A 25880-nucleotide genomic window follows, 5' to 3' on the forward strand; every position below is an offset into this window, starting at 1 on the left:
GTCAACTGGCATTCCTGAATGTTATAATTATATTTCACAATAATGCAAAATGAAACATGTAGACTACGACAAAAAAATGTACTTTTAGTCACAAAAATGAAGAAAATGCTATTTTCAATCAACTTTCATAGTGGACTGAGCAAATATAAGTTGTACGAGAAAAATAAGTAGTCAGTCTAATTGAAGTAGAATATAATTCTTGAGTTGCCTGATGGTACTCTAATTATAAGTTAATAATAAATAAGTAATTATTTATTATTATAAATAATGAATAAATAATTTTGTTTAACCTCCTAAGACCCAAACTTTCACGGCATGCATTTTTAATTTCTCTTTGATATTTGGGCATATTGGGACCTGATGAATGTAAAAACAAAGAATTACCAGATGGTTTTTTTTTTTTTTACCTAATTTTTCTTTCTAAGAATAATGAGAGCCACATATGAAGATATTTGTTTAAAATTTCGATAGAACAGTAGCAGTATAATGTCCTCGTAAGTGAATATCAGGCCCTTGTAGAGCAAAATTGAGTATTTTGGTCTAAATAACCCAAAATGTGGTGTCCACATATGTGGATGCCAGGTCCTAGGAGGTAAAATATCTAAATATTTTTCATTACAGCAACCTGGGTGATTCCATCTCATATTTTAAAACACTCTTTCTTAAACCAGCTCCAATTTGCGTTAAAAATTTTATCTTTCAGAATTTCGACATATATAATGAAATTTTAGGTTACTTACACTAACCAGTTAAGTAAGTTTAGCTTAGTCTAATTAGTTCCTGCAATAGAAGTAGCTACTGCTACTGCTGGGGTCTGATAAACAAAAAACTTTTTCATACATAAAACATGTACTACATGACAGTCAAAAAAGGCTCATAAACAACAGAACAGCACAATTAAAAACAACATTAAACATACATTAATTGACACAAATAAATATCTATATGATTCACAATAGCTCATTTTTGCTTATTTTAATTATTAACTCCATCCCTAGGGACCAACATGCTTATCACATAAAAAGTCCAAGACCTAACAAAAAAAACAAAATCTAAGGATTATTCCTATGTAAATGTCATTTGTCTCAATTTCTTACAAAAAATTGTGTTCCTTCCTAAGATCAAAAACTGTGGAAGTGAGTTTCATGCCACCATTACTTTATACAGTGCTGTCCTCTGCATTAGATTAGTTTGACAAGGAGTTAACAAAAAAATGCCTGTCTGTTGACTGAGAATATTGATGTACATCGGAAGAAAAAACAATTTGATATCCAGAATTTCAGGCACTTTTGCTATAATGATTTTTCTAGTTATGGAATAATTAATCCTACCTTTTAACTTAGCCAAACCAGCCTTGTATTCATTTCTCTAACACTTTTCCTGAATGGGCAGATTAGAACTAAACAAGTGGCTTTCTTTTGAGCAATTTGCAGTGTATAGAAAATTTATTTCAGTTGTCTTTGACGAAATCACTGAACAATAATTTAAATGAGACGAAACTAATGATTTAACAAGTGTTTTCATCACTCTATTAGAAATAAAATTTGTCATGCACTCCTACCCATTTTGATTATTAATATTTGATTTATATCACTATTCCAATATAATATACTGGATGTTTTAAAAGGTATTTGTATCCTAACACTATACATTTACTCTTCTCTGCATTGATTACCATTTTATTTTCCTTTACCCAATTTTCAATTAATTTTAATTAAACATTTAAAATATTGTTTCATTTAACTGGGTTTTGTGCGGATGAATAAATCGTGGAATCACCTGCATATAGGACAATGGTGAAATTCTCCAAAGCAAAAGGCAAATCATTTGTGAAAATAGAAAATGAAAGTGTGCCTAGGCTGCTGACTTGAGGCACACCACAACAAAGAGTCTGTATGTCAGAGTTACCCCTACTAAATGTTACAGCAAATTGCCTATTGGTTAAATAACTCTTAATCCATTGAACAGCAGACCTTTCAAACCATAACAATTTAATTTATCCAATAAGATTTCATGATCAACTGCATCAAACGCTGCGCTCAGATCTAGCAACACTGTTCCAACAATCTTTTTATCTTCAGTATCGCTTATTCAGTCATCAGTTATCTGAGCCAAAGGCGTAGTTGTAGAATGTTCTTTTTTATATGCATGATGATAAGCAGAATTTCATTCATTAGTCCCAAAAGGTTGATTCTGTTCATCTGGACGTAGCATTGGGAGTGGGAGAAACGTTTCGTCACTCATCCAAGTGACTTCTTGCCACAACGCGAGCCATCAGACACAGATTGGACCCAAAAGACAGATTCAACAAAGACGCTCAAGATACGTGACATGACTTTTACTTACAAGACTTGAACAGCAGCAGTGCTTGTGAACATAAACAGTGACTATACACAAGGATAAGTGACACTATTATGGCAGTAAATATATTGGTCAACACTAGTGCAAGGGCAGGTATTATATACAGGGGCAAGAGCAGAACACTAATAAGAACAGTGACAAACCCTGAGCTGTGACGATCATAAAGTGCTATAACTATGAAGACGATACACAGGAACATGACCTAGAGCCAGAGCTATGACATGGGCAAAAATACTACAACTATGCTACATACAGAAATGATGCAAGAAGAACGGGAACTAGACACTGATAACCGAGATGCAAGATAAATACTGTGAGTAACTGGGGTGGACATGAGCAAGTCAGCGGGGTCCTAGAGTTAGATGAGACGTCGAAGGGAATATAGGGTCAGGAATGTGGGTGGGAGGACCAGTGATCAGAGTCACTGCAACAACAGGAGAGGTGAGTTAGAACAGAGTCAGGAAAAGACTGAAGAGGTAGATCCAATTGAGGATATTTCATGGCTTACTTTGTCTGCAGGTGGAGGTCTGTGAGAGGGGGAGGCAAGGTCGTGAAAGTCTTGGTGAGTATGTTAATACTCACCAAGGGAGGCAGGCAGATGAGAGTGGGCTAGTTTCATTTATTGTGCAAATGTACTGTTTATAACATTGGGGAAACCTGCAGTCAGCTGAGACTGAAGAAGTCACTTGAATAAGTGATGAAGCATTTCTCCCATTGGAAACGCTATGTCCAGATGAACAGAATCAACCTTTTGGAACACTGACAGTGATTTATGTTAGTGCTGTTGTTTATCCATGGCAAAATACAACACATTTTTGTATGGCTACATTTCATATATAACAATCTATCTCCAGCCTGAAACTACTGACACAGACAACAGGCAAAGTAATGGAGGAATAAGCCAGGAATATATGGACTTCCTTAAGAGCCGAGAGGCCAGACAGAGAGCTCAAAGTCTCACTAGTGTAATTACGGACACAATAGAGGGTAGGTGTTTTTTACAATTGCATGAATTGCCATTCTTGTCTTGACTACATCTACAATGTCATTGTAGCTTCACACAAAATTTTTTCATCACTTTGCCATCAGAACTTGAAGAGTCAAGACAGAAATGTCCAACTTGGTGGTACGATTTTGCCTACACTTTCCTCATCTGGGAGTGGTGCCCAGGGTGGCTGAAATTCAAGAAAATCATTCATCTAATTGTGATGGACCCATTTATGGACCTATTCATTACTATTTGCATTGCACTGAACACATTGTTTATGGCCATGGAGCATTATCAAATGACCCCTAACTTCCAGAACATGCTTAATATCGGCAATAAGGTAAGTCAAATTAAGAGCTGATTATTTTTAATCAAATATTTGTTATTTTTTATTAGTGTTCATTATTTGTGTGTGTGTGTGTGTGTGTGTGTGTGTGTGTGTGTGTGTGTGTGTGTGTGTGTGTGTGTGTGTGTGTGTGTGTGTGTGTGTGTGTGCATAAAGATATTCACTGGCATCTTCACAGCTGAAATGGTCTTCAAGGTTATTGCACTGGACCCATTCTATTACTTTCAGAAGAAATGGAATATCTTTGATGCGATCATTGTTAGTTTAAGCTTGATAGAGCTTTGTTTGGAAAAAATGAAGAATATGACTATCTTGAGATCATTCAGATTGGTAAGTCGATAAATGCACATCTACGATAACAAGCAGTAGTAAGTGAAACCTTTGGAATTGTTAGCATAAATTTGTCATAAATCAGCACAATTGGGAGCACCTGGCCAGTCTCCCTGGAGCCTGTCTCAGTTTTTGATTGGTTTTCATCCACTCAGCAACATGTCAATTATGTAGTTGCCTTTGGTCATGTTACCTAATGCTACAGTTAGACTACGGAAAAATAGTCGTTGGAGACACGAACAAAATTATTGCAACTGGGTGTAATGAATTTGTAATCTCATGGCGGTCAAATTCAGAACGATAATACTCTACTAATCCCATTACTTCTCTTATGTGGTCACAATTGATCCAAGACACTAAGAGAAGTAACCAAACAAAATTAAATAATACAATGTATTACAAAGTTGCAAAATATAACAAAATAGATTTTAATACAAATACCTCTAATTATAAATATCCCAGTATATTACCTAAAATTAAATATATATAGTTGAGATTGAGGTGCCCTTCTAATCATATTGACTTTGTAATTTTCTTTGTTGAGGATGTGATATTGAGTCTGTTCAACTATTGCAGCGTGTACTTGATTAAAATTATTTCTGCCTGTGGCTATGGCGTTCTGTGGTGCATTTGGGCAATCTAAATCTCTCAAGCTAGGAATACACTGTGCGATTTTTTTCAGTCACGTTATTCAGCTCCTGCTCAAACTGTACGATTGACTCACAGGGGTTAAAAGTTCGTAGGTCACGATGCAGGGTCTCACACTATACGGCCCAATACTCTGGTGCGACCTGAGTGCTCACACTGTGCGTCCCTAACATGAAGGTTATAACACAAAATCTGTCACTCGCTCTCTCTCTCTCTCTCCCTCTCTGTCTTTCACTCATCCAACTAATTTTGTGAGGCCACATCGAAAAGGTTTAGATGAGCTTGCCAAAGTTCTACAAGTTGTGCTTTCATTGCTTGTGTCCAGATCACATGCTGCACTGCCGTGCTGCTCCGTCTTTTCACTTTCATTTCTGTGTTTGCGCGTGTGCAGTGTGAGAGGCTGCGTTGAACACCTCAAGACAGCCGACAGGATTTCAAACAGGTTTGATTTTCTTACGACCAAACGATTGATGATCGGGATCTGGTCGTGGGGTGTTAATCACTTCTCGTTACATCATGTATACTACACAATGCACGACACACGATGAAGCCGAAACTCGGGCCGATCACCAAAACGGTCGCACGACTGAAAAATTGGCTCAAAATGGGCCAAAAATCACACAGTGTATGCCCAGCATTACTGAACGTGCTCCTGTGAGTGGCAAGCAGGACATGGAGAGGGTGGGAGGTATTATCCAGTATTTCCTTTATCTTGGACAACATTTACCTCAGTGACACCGCCTTTAGAGAGTCCACCCAGAAATAGTGGCCTGATGGTGTTGAAAGCACTGGTAAAGTTTAAAAAAAAAATATGACCCAGGAATCCACACAGATACAAAGCTTCTCAAGAACACTAAACAGGTCACCTGTTTCCAGCAAGCTTCTCTCTAACAGAATCTGCACACAGATTCTGCAGAAATGATAGAAAAGCTTTTCCATATAAAGGCAAGTAGCACAATCACAAAGGTAGGAGCCCAGCTATGTTAATTGTTTATCACAACTCAATTTCGCTGTGGGATGAATACAGTTTCTCTGATTCTGCCACTGAGCCACTCCTTTGAGTAGTGACTCCATCGAGTTCATCAAAGATAGATTACCAGCGGATGTCCAGAAGGCAGGAACCTGAGCTGAGTCCCTCCACTACACAAAAACCAAGATACCAATACACACACAAACAGGGATGGAGAAGAGGAGAGGTAGAAAGCATAAGAGGGAGAGACAGACGAAAACGTAAGGACAGAGGGACCATGAAACTGCAATTGTTGGGGTAAAGGTTGTTCCCCAACTTTTTAAACATAGTTCCAAAGGACTCACATGCTTCTTCTTGCCACTATACATCATGGCCTGTATGTTCTGGTGTTTTTTTTAGTTAGGAAATGACTTTTTTTGTTTTTGTTTACAGCTTAGAGTATTCAAGTTGGCTAAATCCTGGCCCACTCTAAATAAATTGATCAAAATAATTGGTAATTCAGTGGGGGCTTTGGGCAACTTGACGCTGGTCTTGGCCATTATCGTCTTCATCTTTGCTGTGGTGGGCATGCAGCTATTTGGAAAAAAATACAAGGAGAATGTGCATAAAATTTCTGATGACGACACTCTTCCTCGATGGCACATGATTGACTTCTTCCATTCATTCCTCATTGTTTTCCGTGTGCTTTGTGGAGAGTGGATAGAAACCATGTGGGACTGTATGACAGTGGTTAATGAACACATGTGCATCGCTTTCTACATGACGATCCTGATTATGGGAAACCTTGTGGTAAAACTTTCAATGGTCTTTCAATTCATTAATTTAAACTCAATAAACTGATTAAAAATGTAATTCTTATTTAAGTAATTGTACATAGTGCAGTTTTACAGTAATATGTGTTTTGTTGTAATCAGTTTATAATAGTTTCAATATAAATTTTACCTGTCCATGTCATTACCTGGCAGGTCCTGAACCTCTTCTTGGCCCTGCTGCTGAGTTCATTCAGTGCTGACAATCTAGCATGGGCAAAAGATGACAAAGAGACAAACAATTTGCAAATTGCCATTACACGTATATACGAAAGCATTTCCTTCAGCACTAGCTGCAGCAGTGCCTGCCTTAGAGAGAAGAAACAAAAGAAGGATGAGGAAAAATCTCTGGATGAACTCCACAAACCTTTAGGGCCGAACAGTATCCTCAACCATGGCAATGGGGAGGTGATCGGCGTAGAAAAAACTGGGGACAAATACATAGTCAGCACCAAAAGAAATGATTCCATAACATCTTTCATCAACAACCCTAGTGTGACTGTCACCATCTCTATGGCTATGAAAGAACCCAATACTGAGGACTTCAACAGTGCTTCATCAGATGTAGTGGGATGCCCTGCGGTAAGGATATTCTTGGTCTCAAAAATCTCTAAAGATGCCTTATTTTTGTTTTAAACCAAGCCTTACAAAAGTTGAATATTTATGACATGCAATGCAACCACATAGTGTAAGAGAACACTGTTGTTGGCGTAAGTTAGGTATTTCATTAGTAAAGGTGAAGGGATCAGCCTAAAATCTATAGTCATGGCAATGACATGTATCGAACACACTTGATTCAAAATCAACCAAAAAACATAAAATCCAATTAGGAAAAAGGTATTTTTACTGTAAAAACCACAAACATGTTTATCAAATCATTTTCATAACTTGAAATGCAAATATAAATTGTAAATTTTAAAAAGTTATTCACAAATTTTGAAAATAGCAAAGTCATATACAAATAATTACCTAAAAATGCAGGCAGTGCCTCAGGTGTTTTTTGTACAACTATTTAAAATTACTACTAAAATGACAGAACAATCTGTCATTTTAGTAGTTTTCACAATTTCTTTGTGAAACTAGTCTTAGTCACTGGCTTTGTTATATCAGCTCATCCAAGATTTTCATGTACACTTTTGATTTCATCCACAGATTATCATTGATGATGGACAGTTCAGCTGCTCAGATGCAAGCACAGTGGATGATGTACCAGCTGGAAAGAGAGGAATTTCTGCAGACTTTGAATTAGAAGATGATATAGATCCTAATGCTTGTTTCTCTGCTGGTGAAACTAACACCTGCTATAACTTTAGTTTTAATTTGAATCTGCATTTTCCATGACTAAAACACCATCTAACCATTGTCTCTTTTCAGCCTGTGTGCAGACGTTCCATTGTTGTCAAGTAAATGTAGATGTGGGCTGGGGTAAAATATGGTGGACACTACGAAAAACCTGTTATCAGATAGTGGAGCACAACTGGTTTGAGAGCTTTATCATCTTCATGATCCTGCTTAGCAGTGGGGCTCTTGTAAGTATTTACATAAAAACATCTGGCATCTAATCAGGCAGTTCTTAACTGCTCATGTTTAAAAAGTTTTTCATTTAATATTACTGAATCAGTCTCTTTCAGTGATCTGTTCTCACGTCTGTTTTGGAACAAATCCTGAGATATTGTCTGCAAAGTACTATTGATATTTTTAATGGAAATTTCATTATGTGCATGTTTGGCATTAATACACTTTCCATTTGTATTTACACTTACCTGTCTTTTTCCTCACATTTAGGCATTTGAAGATATCTACAATGAGCAGAGGAAGACTATTAAAACAGTTTTGGAGTTTGCAGACAAAATTTTCACTTGCATCTTTATTCTGGAGATGTTACTGAAGTGGATGGCATATGGATTTGCTAAATATTTCTCAAACGCCTGGTGCTGGTTGGACTTCCTAATTGCTAATGTACATTGAAATGCTGCTTACACAGAAACACACAGTTTAATATATCTTTGCCGCTTATAACGTATTTGTAATTGTATGTTTTCTAGATCTCACTTGCCGATCTGATCGCCAACGCATTAAATGCTAATAATTTCGGTCCCATGAAGTCTTTGAGAACCCTACGAGCTCTAAGGCCACTAAGAGCCCTGTCACGCTTTGAGGGCATAAGGGTAAGAGCTGTTGGAACCACCTATCCATTCAGAGTCATGTTGAAATATCTACCACTAATTCAGTAAACTAGACTACAACCTAAATCTCTTCTTTTCCACTTCATTGGGTACACCTTGCTAGTTCTGTGTGGGCCTCCTTTAGCCTTCAGAACTGCCTTTATTCACTTTGTCATAGATTAAACAAGGTTCTGGAAACATTCCTCTGAGACTTTGGGTCCATACTGACATGATAAAATCACGCGGATGCTGCAGATTTATTAGCTGCGTATCCAGAGTACAAATCTATGGTTCAAACACATCCAAAACTTGCTCTGTTGGATTTAGATATGGTGACTGTGTAGATCAGTCTGAGATTATTTGAGGTTTGTGGGACATTATCTTGTTGGAAGCAGCCACAAGAAGATGAATACAGTGTGGTCATAAGGAATGGTGATGGTTGCTTATAATACTCAAGTAGGCTGCGGCATTTAGGCAATACTTAAATGGATGGCTCGATTAATCGGTAATGAGAAGCCTAAAGTCTGTCGAGAAAATATCCCCCACACCCTTGCACTACGACCACCAGACTGAACTACTGGTATAAGGAAGAATGAATCTAGGCTTTCAACTTTTTGTCCTATCATCCAAATGTCACAACAAAAATCAAGACTCAACCCGGCAGCTTTTTTCCAGTCTTCTTTAGTCTAATTTTGGTAAACCAATTTGAATTCTTGCTCAGTTTTCTTTGTTTAACTGAAGTAGTGGCATCTGATGTAATCTTCAGCTTCTATACCCCATCTGTTTCAAGGTTGGATGTGTTGTGTGTTAAGAGTTGCTCTTCTGTTCACCTTGGTCACAAAAACTGGTCGTTTGAGTTACTATTGGTAACCTGTAAACTTAAACCAGTCTGGTCATTCTCTGACCTTTAGCATCAAAAAGGCATCTTTACCCAGAGATTCGGCTCACTGGATATTTTCTCTTTTTCAAAACATTTTCTCTATTTTTTCTCTTATGAATTCCAGCAATGGATGTAAGGTCATCAATTTCTGAATTTTTTCTCAGCTAATCTCATCAAACAAGAGAAATCTCAATACCATCTGTTTGTGTCTCTGGTCCACCTCCCCCTCATTCACTGTCGGTGTTTAACTCAATGACCATACATGATCTTTCACTTCTGCTGGATAAAATGAAAATCACCACTTGTCCAAATGACATTCTACCTGCTCGGCTGTTTTCAAAATGTTCTCTCTGCCATTGGCCCCTCTATTGTAGAGATATGCAACGCCTCTCTTTTAACAGTGTGGTGCCTAGGTTCTGTAAGTATGCTGTTGTTGAACCAATATTAAAAAAAACAGCAGTTCAAATCTAACACAGCTTAAGAATTACAGGCTTATCTCTAAGCTAAAATTGTGGCTCTGAGTGGTTTCAGTCATACCTTTCCAATAGATCTTTTAGCTTTTGTGCAAATCAGTTTATGTCAAACCTGACGCGTGGAGTACCGCAGGGTTCAGTTCTGGGACCTATTCTTTTTCTCCAGTGCATGTTACCTCTAGGACTTATAATTAGGCAGTTCCCTGATGTGTCTTATCACTTCTAGACTGATGATATTCAGCTCTGCTGCTCTTTTAAGCCAATGAAAGTCCAAAAGTTGTTCTTTTTGATAAAATGTTTAGCTTCCATTGAACAATGGCTTGGTGACAACTACTTGCGGCTGCACTCAGAGAAGTCAGAAACGGTAATTATTGCTCCCGACAGCCAAATATCTGTAATCAAGCAGCATCTTGGTTCTCTTGGCTCCTCTGTTCAGCCGAGTCTCAGGTACCTCAATGTTATTTTTGATTCTGCCATGTCCCTACAGCAACACTCTCAACAGCTAATTAGGAACTGCCTTTTTCAACTAAGGATTATCTACAAAATGCGAACATTGTTGTCTGAATTGGAAATACTGATTCGTGCTTTTATTTCATCTCGCTTAGATTATTGTAACAGCCTTTTGTCTTTGTTTGAGCAAAAAGAATCCTAACCGTCTCCAATCAGTCCAGAATTCTGCTGCATAGCTCTTAACAAAGACACAAAAATAGAGAGCACATTACACCCGTTTTATTCCCATTACACTGGCTTCCAGTACATTTTAGAATTCACTACAAAATTTTAGTACTGACTTTTAAAGCTCTCAGTCAATCCTGCCTACATCTCGGATCTTATAGAACCCCATGCTCTCCCTTGCAGCCTGAGATCATCAAAGGCTGTTGGTAGTTTTAAGACCAGAGGAGATTGATCTTTTAGAGCACCAGCCCCCAGGTTGTGGATTGCTTTGCCTCCATCTTAAAGTTGCCTTGATTTTATTTATTCTTTCAAACAGCAGCTAAAAGCTCAGTTATTTAGACTGGCTTTCGACTAGAGTTGTGCTGTGGGATTGATTGTGTTTTTTATGTACATCTGTTTTATATTATTGTGAAGCACTTTGTGGTTCTTATCATATGAAGATAAGTTATCACAAATCTCCCTTATCGAGTTACAGTTTACAATTCTGTGATCTCTGTCTGCTGTACAGATATGTTATGTTATGTGATTTGTGTATTGGTGTGCAGGTGGTTGTCAATTCCCTAATGGCAGCCATTCCCTCCATCTTCAATGTGCTGCTGGTATGCCTCATCTTCTGGCTGATCTTCAGCATCATGGGGGTCAACTTATTTGCGGGAAAGTTCTACTATTGTGTCAACACAACCACAAATAAAAATTTCCTGGTGTCAAAAGTGAAAAATATGACAGACTGTCGGCGAATGCAAAATGAAAGCGCTCGAGTGATGAATCTTAAGGTCAACTTTGATAATGTTGGCATGGGTTACCTTGCACTGTTGCAAGTAGTAAGTAAAACAGTATTTTGTTGCAAATTTTGTAATAGAAGAACATGTTTTTCTACCGTTGTCACTTGCTGTATTTTTTTCTATAGGCTACATTTAAGGGTTGGATGGAAATCATGTATGCCGCTGTTGATTCTCAAACCAAGGTGGTGATTTTTTTGAACTATCTCACCATATAAATGCTTTAACTCCTGTAAAATGTCAATGTTTTATTAAAATCATATTACACTTTCTTTTGCTGAGGCGGTGACACATTTCTGATGAAAAATTTGTAACAATGTAAAATATATTTTTTGAAGTGAAGGGTGGTCTAACATGAGCAAGAGCTAGCTTTATCTTAAAGATCTGGATGTCCTCTACTGAAATTTCCTGCTTCTAAATTCAGATAAAACAGGTTATTCTACCAGCCCTAATAATCTTAGAAATATGGTGTCTAACCAAATGTTAACTCTGGATGGCATTACGGTGGCCTCCAATAACATTGTGAGGAATCTTGAAGTCATTTTTGGCCAGGTAATGCACATATTAAACAAATATGTAGGACTGCTTTCTTTCATTTGCGCAATATCTCTAAAAATTAGAGACATCAAAAACTAGTTTATGCATTCATTACTTTTAGGATGCACCACTGTAATTCATTATCATCAGAATGTTCTAAAAACTCCCTGAAAAGGCTCTAGTTGATCCAAAATGCTGCAGCTCGAGTTTTTTTAACAGATACTGACAGGGACTAGGAAGACAGAATATTTTACGCACTGTACACACAGTGCTAAGTAAGCAAATACCACCAAGGCAGAGTTTCCTGTAGAATTAAATTACTTAAGGCACACATCCGCTTGGTCTCTGTTTCAATATCTTGTTTTTTTGTTATCATTGTAGCCAGAAGAACAACCACAGTATGAGGTCAACCTATATATGTACTGTTATTTTGTTGTTTTCATCATATTTGGAGCCTTTTTCACACTCAATCTTTTCACTGGTGTTGTTATTGACAACTTCAATCAGCAAAGGAAAAAGATAAGTATCAAACCTTTTTGTAAAAAAAAGAATTGGTATTTTCTCTTTTTTGATTTAAGTGATTTAACGTGCCTATCATGTTTTCTTTACTTAGGAGGTCAAGACATCTTTATGACTGAAGAACAAAAGAAATACTACAATGCCATGAAAAAACTGGCGTCAAAGAAACCACAAAAACCGATCCCTAGACCATCAGTATGTGACTCAAACTTTGACTGCATTCAATATGAATTAAAAATCTTATTGTTTTTCTTCTAAAATGTATTCTTGTTTATTTTACCCATGTCTATCTGTTTCAGAACAAGATTCTAGGATATATTTTTGATTTTACAACCAAGCAATCTTTTGATATTGTGATTATGGTTCTAATATCGCTTAATATGATCGCTATGATGCTGGAAACTGATGAACAATCAGAGTACAAGAAAAAGGTTCTCCACATAATAAATGTGGTATTCGTTGGCATCTTCACTGGAGAGTGCTTATTGAAGATGGTCTCGCTCCGGCACTACTTTTTCATGAATGGCTGGAATATATTTGATTTCATTGTTGTTATTCTGTCAATCATCGGTATGACTCACATCTATTTACAGTTTATCTCTGACAAGTTTTAATATTGCAGTAAACTGTCATCCAGTGTTTAATCCTTTCATTTCTTTCTTTAGGTTTGTTTCTTACTGAGATAATAGAAAAATACTTTCTTTCACCAACCTTGTTCAGAGTCATCCGACTGGCACGGATTGGCCGCATCCTCCGCCTTATCAAAAGCGCCAAAAGAATCCGCACACTCTTGTTTGCCTTGATGATGTCACTTCCTGCCTTGTTCAACATTGGTCTCTTGCTCTTCTTGGTGATGTTCATCTATGCCATCATTGGCATGTCAAACTTTGCATATGTCAAGAAGGAAAAAGGTATTGATGATCTTTTCAATTTTGAGACTTTTGCAAACAGCATGATCTGTCTGTTCCAAATCACCACCTCAGCTGGATGGGATGCCCAACTACATCCCATTCTCAACAAAAATGGAGATGACTGTGACCCTGAGATGGAGAATCCTGGTAGTACTTTTAAAGGAAACTGTGGAAATCCTACACTGGGAATTACCTTCTTTGTGAGCTACATCATTATCTCTTTCCTTATTGTGGTGAATATGTACATTGCAGTCATCCTGGAAAACTTTGGTGTAGCTACTGAAGAGAGCGCTGACCCACTGAGTGAGGATGATTTTGAAATGTTTTATGAGGTCTGGGAAAGGTTTGATCCTCATGCAACACAGTTCATTGAGTATAAAAATCTTTCAGAATTTGCAGATGCATTGGAACCACCATTGCGCATAGCCAAGCCTAATAAGTTTGATCTGATCTCTATGGACTTACCCATCGTGAGTGGTGACCGCATTCACTGCCTAGACATCCTGTTTGCATTCACAAAGCGTGTTCTAGGTGAGGGTGGAGAAATGGACATTCTAAAGGAGCAAATGGAAGAGCGCTTCATGGCTTCGAATCTTTCAAAGGTGTCGTACGAACCCATCAGTACCACCATCCGGCGCAGACAGGAGGCTGTTTCAGTTGTTGTCATCCAGAGAGCATTCCGGAAGTATGTACGGAAAAGTCTAAGAAAAGACACAAGACTCCATGAGACATCAAGTATTAACAATCAAAAGGATGAAAAGCTCATTTACATGGAAAAGGATAACACAGACAAACTGTAAGAAAAACTTCTAGTGCCGATAAAAACAAACTGACACTTTCTGCGGCCTCTCAGCCTTCATGTCATAGTGTGACAACAAATGGGAAAAAACAAATATGAAAAAGACAAAAGTGAAAAGGAAGTTGTGAACAAAGCTGTCAAAGAACAAGATATATAAAAGGAAATCTGTGCTACACCAAAGACACTGTAGTGAATGCAAAATGTTTACAACCTTTCACAGTGATCATGATATCCACTGGAGTCTCTTTTTTAATATGGATATCTGCTATTTCAAACTGACTGTGTTTTTTTTTATTTTGGAGGAGAGTTTCTAAAATAGACAAGTGTCATTTCGGCTATAGTATGACTCACTTGGAAGGATTAAGGAGCAAGGATCCATTATGTCTGCTAAGGATGGGCAACATTACTTAAAGTGTTATGAAACGCATATAAGTTAATCCTTTAACTTGAATTGCAGCTAATTTTGCTACCTGGTGTCTTTAATTCACTAGCTGTGACCTGACTAACCTAAATGGATCCTGATTTAGGTCTGACATCATTCCGGATAGATAATGACAGATGGCAGAGCAACAATTAAGGCTGAGGTTTTGGGGAAGGCTTCAGAGAGGAATGGTGGCAGTTGTATATAGTCGTATACAGAGAACTAGAAGGGGAGTGTTTGTCCCCGCTTCAAAATTCCGATAAATTATCTCCAATTCACTAGCTGGGACAGCATCCTCATTTAGATATGACAGCATTTCTAGTGGAAATAAATTGAGGCTGGTGCTTGGGAAAGGCCCCAGAAGAGACTGGCTGCAGCTCCTGGGCTAGGCAGATCCCCAAAGAAGGCATCCCCCAGGAAGCAGTGATGAAAATGTGTGTTGCAAATGTCAAAGATGGTTGCAAATACATGATTGGTAGATTGACCTTATGACCTCAAACCGGTGATCTGTGATTTCACTGACTGAAGTGGATCTAATGGCAGAAATGCAGAAAGAATAACTGGAGAAGAAATCAGAAGGATTCCTGATGATGAGAGAACTTGAAGCTGAAAGTAATGGACCAAAGGCTAGTAAGGGCTTAGGGGTGAGTCTATCTTGAAATAGAATATGAAATCGGGATTACCTGGCTGGGTAGTTTACTTCATTTTGCGTTAGGCACTGATGACTACTGGGTAGATTTTGTAAAATAATCAAGGTGACAATAAGCAGTTTTGTAAACACTGGTTGAATTTGGAAGAACAATTAGAGGAGGACCATCTTCCATGACAACCCCATGATAACATCTATGATAACCCAAAGAACTAGGAGAAGGGGTAGAGTTAAATGTTGTCAAGTGGGAAAGCTGATAATCATATAAGAAAACGATGCCAATTGAGATGGCTAGCAGATATTGCCAGAACCAAATTTCAGCTTGGACAAGCTATCCAGAATGATTGTGTCAAGAAGGGAGGATTTACATGATGAAAGTGAGAAATGAAGGGAGGCCTTGAGGAGTTATGCACAGGGTAGAGTTCAGGTGTCCTAAAAGGGGGGAGTAGCTATTTGTTTACGAGAGGAGCAAGAAAATGCTTTTGGAGGAGGAAATGAATGCCACTGGGTTTCCCCATGGGCAGAGAAATCTGGAACCAGATGACGTTGAGGGTCAGTGGGGTTGTGTGGGCATGCTGGGCAGAAATGACGGTGTCTGTAGAATGAGCAGGAGTCCAGGTAGCGGCACAGACATAGAACTTGTGAAGTCATTGAAATAATTGCAAACTGTGCAGTCTCCTAGTTGAATGACGAGTCTACCCTTGATATCTATGCCAGGTGGCAATTGAATGCTCGCAAAAGATTGTGTGGGTTTGAATTTTTGGAGGAGCGGCTGGAGCTAAGTAGGTGCGACCAGATGTGCAGCTTATGAGCTGTGAGTTATTTTGGGCTGGGATGATACAAGGTGAAGTGGGATATGAAGGTGCTCCACATATCAAACAAAAATGAGAATAAACAGCTTGTAGTACAGGAGGATCATATATAGCCAAAGAATCAGAAAGGGCGTATTTGAGGTGTGATTCTGCTCCTGAAATTCTAAATAATTATCTCCAATTGTTGTTATACTACTGACTGTTATATTACGCAAGCAGGGAAAAAAGGTTATATGCTATTACTGAAAAAAATCATGATTTGGTTAATTTTCTTTCTATATTTATTTTTCTTTTTTTTTACTCTTTCAAAATGGTTCTAACTTCAGGTATAGGCTTTCCACCAAAAATCTGCTTTAAAAGAAAACTAATGGCACAGTATCAATGATTATGGATGCCAGAGTGTGCTCCAGGATTTGTCCCAGTCCATCAGATGCAAAAATGTCATTGGGAGGCTGTTTTTTATACGTTACAGAAACTTTCCTTGTAGTCCAAACAAACTCAAGCTTCTTGATTATCTTTGATTATCAGTGTCAGAGCAGAAACTCTAGAAAAATACGTTGCAAATTGTTCAATCATTTTTCAAATTGTTGACATTCCTGTGTTCTAGCTATCTAAAATTTAAACTATTGTTAAACATGTATACATTTTACCCTTAAAGGCTCCATACAATATGAAGTAAATGTGTATGTTTAACTGCAGTTTTTACAAAAGCATTCACTACAGCTAGAAGAGCCACAAAAAATGTCAACTTTCTGGTCAGTGTCAGTGTGAATGCCCTCACTAAAACTGTTTACATGCTTGTTTATGTCATGCTGTGGTTCAGTAAGTTGGTACGATGTATGTTAGAAGATGATAAGCTTTACTACAATATTAGTTCACTCTAGTAGTCTGACATTAGACAAAATTAAACACAGGAACCAGTGCTTCAATAGGAGTACGCATGGGTACATGACAAACATATGGTATGCATAGTAATAGTGCACTTTAGAGAAATTTGACAAGGTATGCAACTTCATATTACCCATTTTATACCTGCTTTTTGTTATCCTGGTACCAGTTTAAGTCTGTCACTGGCAAAAAAAAACTGTGTAAGCAGCTTATTAAACTAAACTCATGCTTGTTGTGATTTGGTCGAATTTTCTGTATCTCACAAAACAAGACTGATAATGAAGGTCACATAAATCGAGGCAGTCCATTTTTTTGTTACATAAAATGTCTGAATGTTGATGGAAACTTGGAAAAGTTTCTATTAAGAATGCACAAAGGCCTAATTCATACAAGTTCATTTTTAATGTTACACAGGCTGAGAGTGGGAGTGCTCCAACTGTTCTATAACAGACACAAAGAAGCGCTATAGCCAGTATACAGGCAGGATCCACGCACTACTGTAAATTTAAACAGGCTAGTTTGAACTTCAGTGTTGTATAAATAGACAACCATGAGGTGTTTAAGGACAAAAAGAAAAATTTGAAAGACCATAAATGAATATTTACTGAGAAGTTTCACTGGTACTTGCAGCTATTGCATTGGAATCAGTCTGGTAACAAAGACAAGTCATTCTTCTGTTTCCTGGATGAAGCAGAGATGCCTCTCTTCAGCTTTTCTCCTCCTGTTATCCCTCTGCTCCCAGACCACCAAAAAAACCAAACCAAAAATAAGCAAAAAACCAATTTAAACTAGATCAATTTAAACAATTAGAGCATGCTCTAGATTAAAGGAACTGTGCTGCAGTGGTTTGAATCATATCTATCTAATAGATATGATCTCTAATCCCTATTTGTTTGTGTAAATAGGGAGTCCTTTTCACACACTAACGTTAATTATGGAGTTCCACAGGGTTCCATGCTAGGACCAATTCTATTTACATTATGCATGCAAATGAAACCCAACTTTTTCTGTCCATAAAGCCAGAAGACACACAAGTTAGTTAAACTGCAAAAATGTCTTAAAAACATATTAAAGAGATCTTGAAGACCTAAAGACCTGGATGACCTCTAATTTTCTGTTTCTAAATTCAGATAAAACTGAGGTTATTTTTCTTGGCTCTAGTAATCTTGGAAATATGTTGCTTAACCAGATGTTTACTTTGGATGACATTACGGTGGCCTCCAGTAACATTATTATAAGGATGTCGTAAAAACTCCCTGAAAAGCCTTCAGTTGATCAAAAATGCTACAGCTAGAGTACTGACAGGGACTAGAAAGAGAGAGCATATTTCTCCTATACTGGCTTCTCTTCATTGGTTTCCTGTTAAAGAATTGAATTCAAAATCTTTCTCATGATATAAAACGTCTTGAGTAGGATGCAGAGCCCTTAGCTTTCAGACACCTCTTCTGTGGAACCAGCTCACACTTTGGATTTGGAAGACAGACACTAGCTCTACTTTTAAGATTAGGCTTAAAACTTTCCTTTTTGACAAAGCATATAGTTAGGGCTGGATCAGATGACCCTGAATCCTCCCTTAGTTACGCTGCAATAGGCTTAGGCTCCTGGGGGCTTCCCATGATGCACTGACTGTTTCTCTTTCACTCACTATGCGCTAAAAACACCACTGTGTATTTAATTGCTAGTTAATGTTAATCTCTGGCTCTATTCCACAGTATGTCTTTACCTGTCTTCCTACCCTCACCCACAACCAGTGGCAGCAGATGAATGCCCCTCCCTGAGTCTGGTCCTGCAGGAGGCTTCTTTCTTTTAATTATTATCATTATTATTATTATTATTTTATTCTGTCCCACTGTTGCCAAGTGGTTGCTCAAAGGGGGTTGTTTAATTTTTCGGTTTTCTCTCTATAGGGTTTAACCTGCAAAATAAAAGGCCTTGAAGCAACTGTTTTGATATGGCACTATATGAATAAAACTGATTTTAGTTGAACTGAATAACCATTTTGTCTGGTTTAGCTTCTTCAGTCTCAAAACATCCAGCCCAGTATTAAAACACACCCTAGCTCATTATCAGTAGGCCTTAATGCTCTGTATTGCATCTGCTTGGTGGATATTGCTAAATCATACCCCAAATTTTGCCTTTTGAGCACAGTTTGGACAGTTAGCAGTTTCATTCAATGACACAATAGTGATGGTTACAGTAAGAAATGCTTCTTTTTTGTTGTGCTTTTTTAAAAAAAAAAAAAAAAAAAGGTAATTTAATTGCCCTATAGAAGACTGAAGCACGAAAGAAATGATACCTATTGTTAAATAATATACGTGTATGTGTTAGCAACAACTGTGCTTGAAAACAGTCAGCCTGATCACTCTGGCATGGTTAGGATTTGGATAACAAATGACACATAGTTTTGAAAGTCACATAAATCTTCACGTATGACTGAGTTTGAAAAAGTGAGAGGCAGTGGCTTAAGTCACCCCAAATATAAAAAGCCAGAAAAAAGAAACATGTCTTCATCCACACCCCAGCAGGTTATAAAGTAATGTAATTTATTTTTCCAAATAATACTCAAACCACAGAAAGATATAGGTAGTCTGCTACTCTCTATTTTCAAGAAGTGTGGCTGTGCTTTGAGATGACACAATACTTATGGAATATGAATAAAATTCAGACTGAGAGAGCTGTGTTTTGTTTTGGTGTATTTGGTGTATGTGCCTGAATGCTGTTTTAACAAATGGGGAAATCATAGCGTGCAGGTCAGGACTTGAAACTTTGTACAGCTATTGTGGAAGACTGAATTGGAAACTGTCATATGCTCAAATTCTCCATCTCAACTCTAATTTCAATCTGAAAATCTCATGAGACGGCCTCTGAATGCCAAGAAAATAAAGACCAACTATAAAAAGCTAATTTTTATGATTCCAACCACTGGAATACAAGCAGCTGACATCATCTCAAAGGCTATAAACCAAAAGCTGATATGAAATTTTGTCCTGTAATGCATTCACAGCATCTTTAACTGCAATTTGGACAGAACAAAACAACATTTGTATTACAGAATATCAAACCAACAAACTCAATGCATGCACCATTTGCAAAAAACAACAACAACAAGAAATACCACCAGGCTCATCACAGAGACAGAGGAGGTAGAATGTTTTACCTTCAAAACTGTTCCCATGAGCTCGACATATGGTCAAGGCAAATTATCAGTAAAACTTTGGAAATGAAAAGAGTTCAAAGGTTGAAACATTTCCAACTGTGATTCAGCTGAGATGTACTATGGAAGAGGTTCAGGGCCACTGGAAAAAAAAAGTGGGCACGTCTTTTTTTTCTTTTCTCTGAGAAAAAAGTCTGAATTCTGAGATCAACAGTTATTACAGCTGGCAATCCAAATGACTGCTCTGCATACCTCAGACCAGAGCTCTGCGGATGAGACTGGCAGCCAAACCTGCTTCTTTCAAGTGATGCAATCGGGCAAATATTTTAATACGGGCGAAAACCACACGAGGTCATAGGATTATCATTTGCATGCAGTTCCTCCTTTCTTTTAATCAAAATTAAAAATTGAAATTAAACGGTTTTCTGATCATGCCTTGCTGCTTTTCTAAGCAGCTTCAAACTTCCATCACCATCAGTATTTAAAAAAAAAAGTTAAGCTTAGTTGTGGAGTCCTACTGTCTCGATAAATGATCCATAACCCCGTTTTGCAGTCCAGTCTTTTTTCTGCGGACCACCCTAGAGTAGTTTATCCTCCCCCCTCCCTCCCTATGAACAACATGCAGTCATATATGTGTGTCTATTGACACAGTGCACAACTCTACCAACTTTTCTGTGTACATCTCTGACGCTGCATCGCAACACTCAAGCGCAAAAACGGGGCGTTTCTCTCATTTGCGCTTTCTAGTAAACTTACGACTTGACATTACCACGTAAAGTAACAACTTAGCTCAACCACCCATTAATAAAATCCACAAGCGACTGTGTCCATTTAATGAAATAAAGCGTAGTCCGTCAAAAGACACAAGAAGCCTTGTTGTTTTTTACTTCCTTTTAATAAACGCTTTATTTGTCTACAGCGACATCATGCGGGAATATGCGAAAGCCAACTATTTCCCTTCCATGTATATAATAAACACAAGTACCAAGAAAAGTCTGTAAAGTCTAAAACAATGATGATAATAATAATAATAATAATAATAATAATAACTTAAATTAATTTATTAGAATAAAGTAAAACTGAAAGTATTTGAATACCTTAATATCACACTCATCCATGAGTATTCCCAAGAACAACAGTCGGCCACCTAGGTTGTGGCCACCATTAAAAATTCTCCCTTAAAGTTTTTTTTTTCTTTTTTTGACAAAAGTTTGAAAAAACTATATAACCTGATTTTGCACTAAAATGTAAATTCATGTTAATGGAGAGTCCTTCCTCTTCCACCCTACAGTCTGAAATATAAGGCAAAGCACCAATAACCTAACAGCCAATAAACATATAACAGAATTGAGGAAAGTGTGTCCGTATACATGTGTAAACAAAAACGTTGTTTTTTTTTTAAGACATCTAAATATTTGACACATTATTTTCATACAGGTGGTACAGTGCTAGAGGCATTGGCATCTGCACAGTAGAACATCTCCACTCCATGTGAACAGCCTTGTGGGTAGATGCCAGTCATGATCAAACCAGTGATCATGATGAACAAGCCGATTATTATTAACACCGCGGGTATCAAGTTTTCACCATCGAACCAGCGGCCAGAGGAAAGCTTAAGGAAGCAGGCAGATGGGATGATGAAGATCAGAGGTGTAGCACTCAGAGCACCCTGGATGGAAGAAGATAATATCAGTAAGATAAAGAGAAGAATGAATTAGCATACCTAAATAAATAATTTTATGTCAGTGCAGACTTACATTCAGTTCCAAAACAACTCCTAGACAGTCATAGGCCAAAGATATTGATGTGCAGACTGCAACTATGAGCATGGTTATGGCTGCATGTTCAGTTTTTGAAAGATCTCGGCTGCAAATGACATTAGATACCACCTGAAAAATACATTTGTGAGAAAATGAATATATTTAAATATATATGCATTTTCTACAGCTGTTAAAAGATTTTTAAAAACTAAAACAATTTATACTCAGGAAGCTGCTGAAGTATTTAAAAGACGTTGCTGTATTTTTTCTATTTGAGAAGTCTTGCTGGAGCATTTTTGTGCAAAGTGGCTAAAACCCTTAGAATATCACTTCCCCACATATGTAATCATTTAACAGTTATTTTTTTCTGATTGGTCTGTCAAATAGTATTACTTACTTCTCGTGTCACAAAGCACTCCAGTGGGAATGTCGTTATTATACTGATGCCAAAACAGAAGCGACCAAACGTTGCCAGGTTATCATTTCTACAGTAGTTCTCAAATATGTCGCCTAAAAAGCATAAATTCCGATATAATTAAACATGGTTTTGTGGCATTTAAATTGCACAGACACCTGCTATACATTATGTACTACATGGTACCTTGTGTGTAGCCAGTGAAAGTTGTATAGCCAGCAACGGCAAATCCAGCACTGATTATTAGTGCTGAGCCTACGGAGATGTGAGTGACTTGAGACCAGTTAGCAAGAGTGGGCTGCTCCAGTGAGCCATAGATAAGAAAGCTGTTGTGGTGGCATATGAAGGCTAAGGACAAAAACAGAGCAGAATATTGAAGTTCAGCTGACAAAAAAAAAGAAACACGTTGAAGAACAGTTTGAGGTGTTTCCCACATGTGGTATTAATGGTAAACTGAGTGTATTATTTATGTTACAGTTTTACTTGTCCTAGCTTTCCAGCATATTAACAAAAACCATCAGAGGAGGCTGACAAGAATGCAGCTTTCTGGTAACAGCATATTTTTTTCTTTTGTGGCTGAGTGTGTCAAAATAATAGGCTTGATCTCCTTACAGTAAAGCTGTGTTGCAGGTCCGGGCTATGATGGATTTTGAAATTCTGAGCCTTAGCAGTTGGATACTGATGAATAAACAGTAATGGCTTAATTAATACATTTTGGTCCCTTTTGATCAGGAAAACATGGAAATACATGAGGATCACTTAGTGTTATTGCCATATAATGATCTAATGACCAACAATTTTACAAAAGAAAAAAAAAGGTTGCAAGAAGATAGCCAGCAATAAGCCATCATGTTTCTGGACTCAGAATTAGTCCATTATCTATAAGCCTTAACTTGTTTGGTCTCCAACACTTCCTGAAAAAAGTCTCAACCACCAATCAAACTCATGTTGGTGTTAAGCAAATGACATACTCTTTCACGAAATTCCTGATGTCATAAGGCTGGCATGCATGCTGTGCTTTTATTATACTATTTTCTTTTCTTGTCTAGTGGTAACATACAGTACTACTAAAAGTGTTCTAGAGATGTACAATATCAGTAGAAGCTCAATGCACACAAACTCACCAAAAGACATTACACCTACTGCCTGAATCGCATTCCACTTTGCAAATGCCCATGCATCATCTGTGGGGAGGCTAAAGGGTACATTTATATATTCAGTCATCAAAGAACAAACATACATGAGTTTGTCTGTAAAATTGATAAATAGGTGATTTTAAAAAGAACCCCATGTTTCACACACAAGTGCAATTAAGCAAAAATCTACGTGGATTAGCAAACTACAGAGTATTCATCCATACATTTGGGGTCCAAAGGTAGCTGCTCTGATGATTACAATGATGAGGATGATAACTGTCAGCACCATTGACAGGAAGGACACCTGGTAACACATGTGAATATTTTATAAGCTGCTTTAAAATCACCACAATGCGCTGGATGCTATAGAAAAAGCAAACTTACCTTCCCAAGTCGCTCTATGTTTCGATAAAGTGAGAGGGGGAGCGTGAAAACAACAGTTGATAGTATGATCACAAAGTGACGCTCCGCGAGTATGTGATCTGGGCCAACTGTAACACAATAAATGTGAATACAATAAATGTCAGTGTTTATTTGTTGCACGTTTTCTTATTTATAGGCAGAGATTTGATCATGTTTCACTATACCTCCAGGTATTCTTTGAAAGACTTTGGTCAGTGTGTCACCGATTGTGATGTTGTAGCTGATCATCGCTGAAGGAGAAAAGTTCATTTTATTATTCCAATTCATTTTTGTTAACCAAAAGTCAATAGATGAACAGTAACAGGAATACTGCACTAAACAAATACTTTTCAGAGCATTAGACAGAACATGCTAAAGGGCATGATTTAATACTGAACTTACCAATGAAAGGATAAAGAAACTGCAGTCCAGATAAAATTACAAATCCAGGGAAACCAAATGTGCTGTGTACAAGTGACTGATAACTGTTTGTCCCTGACAGGTTTCCTCCTTTTATAAGTAGAATGATTGAGTAATCTTCCATGAAAGACAAAGTAAAAATATGTTATTTGTATTTGTTGCTTTTGTTTTGACTCATGTTTTATTTGTTTTTTTCCCCATAAAGATAAAAAATAAAATACATCTTTAGTAGACTTACCTGTGATGAATCCAACAACTATCAAAAGAAGAAGGCCAAAGGGAAGCCCTGCCTGGTTCAATGCGTATGGTAAACCTGGTTAAATAAATAAATAAATAGGAAAATATACTGCTGCAGCTGATAATGTGTACAATTTAAATTAAACGTCTCCAGAAAGCAAAAACTGCAGAGTACAGAAGCAGCACAACATCTGCACTGGTTCTTAACAAACGCATTTCAGTCTTTTTATAACTCATTTTTAATGGTGTAAGCATAACAAAGAGTTAAATTTATGAAAGAGGGTAACAGGCGCTAGTCATATGATACAGCTGTGGGGCTTGAACAGTATGAAAGCTTCTCCTTGTTACACTGAAATGAGCAAAACTAATTGATTATTCAACAATATTTTTACAGAAATAACAGTTTGAAGTCTTTCACAGGTTATCATCCAAGTAATTGTTTGCACATAATTTAGTTAACTTTTGTTTAAGGCAGTGTGATAAAAGCTAAAGGCATCTCAAGTAAATATTTACCTATTATTCCAGATCCTATAATAGAATTGATAAAATTAAAAGACGCAGATATCATTGAACTTCTCGACTTTCTGGCATCTTTTTGTAGAGGAATTAATGTGGTCCCTTCTTCAGAGTTTAACTGAAATTAATTTTTAAATGAAGACAAAGAAGAAAAAGAAGAAGAAGAGAAAATCAGTTAATAAGAAAGACTTTAGTCTGTTATTAAAATCCTGCAAGCATCGTTTTAGACTTACCTGCTGAGCCATTTTTGAGCACCTGTTGTTCTCATTCGTCTCATTCTGGCTTCTGTCTGTTTAGCGGTTAACTCTCACATATTTGTGGGTGAAGTTTGTAAAAACGCCTCTCTGTTTCAGTTACTCGATTCTAAGCAAAAACGAAAATAACTCAACAGCGCCATGGGTTGGTCGCTGGAATACGGTGCAAATTAAGCGTAGGAAATGCAGTGATGCAGAATAGGGGGGATTCAGATATATTAATTTTGTCAATGAGCCAAACCTTCACTAATTAAATTCTTAGGGGAGGAGTAGTTTGTACTTTGACACTTGTGCCGAAATATGTTTGGACGCATGCAGGGAAATTGCGAATTAAAGGATTTATTAAAGGTTTAAAGGCTCTGTTAAAGCCCCCGTTATTGAGAACAAACAGATATACACTACAGTACGTGTTTGTCTCACATTGTGGGTCGTAAATATGAGATCAGGCGCTTTATTTCTTTTATATGCTACCTTTTCCGCCCAAAGGATACTGCGGCTACCACAACAGAATCAGACATAAAGGAAAATGCGCTCGTAACGATAACTGGCACCCCTATGTATTTATTTATTTACTTATTTTCAAGCTTTGTATTTATTTATTTTTTTTGGCTCAATTTTATGTATTA

The 25880-nt window shown here is 37.4% G+C and overlaps 1 protein-coding gene and 1 pseudogene across 1 annotated transcript; one reads left to right on the top strand and one right to left on the bottom strand.

Moving 5' to 3' along the window:
• Positions 1-14347, top strand: part of LOC116322903 — a 37221-nt pseudogene extending 22874 nt beyond the window's left edge.
• A 6664-nt stretch (positions 14348-21011) lies between these two features.
• Positions 21012-25353, bottom strand: slc38a11 (solute carrier family 38 member 11). Its single transcript, XM_031743114.2, has 12 exons — positions 25234-25353; positions 24998-25118; positions 24486-24560; positions 24230-24364; positions 24013-24078; positions 23810-23916; positions 23650-23729; positions 23414-23484; positions 22476-22637; positions 22272-22384; positions 21872-22003; positions 21012-21783 (listed from the first exon to the last, which is right to left on the bottom strand). Exons 1-12 carry the CDS (start codon positions 25243-25245, stop codon positions 21544-21546), a joined length of 1314 nt encoding a protein of 437 aa, XP_031598974.1. The 5' UTR covers positions 25246-25353; the 3' UTR covers positions 21012-21543.
• Between the last annotated feature and the right edge of the window lie 527 nt (positions 25354-25880).

This window comes from Oreochromis aureus, linkage group 16, assembly GCF_013358895.1.
Source record: "Oreochromis aureus strain Israel breed Guangdong linkage group 16, ZZ_aureus, whole genome shotgun sequence".
NCBI classification, from domain to species: Eukaryota; Metazoa; Chordata; class Actinopteri; order Cichliformes; family Cichlidae; genus Oreochromis; species Oreochromis aureus.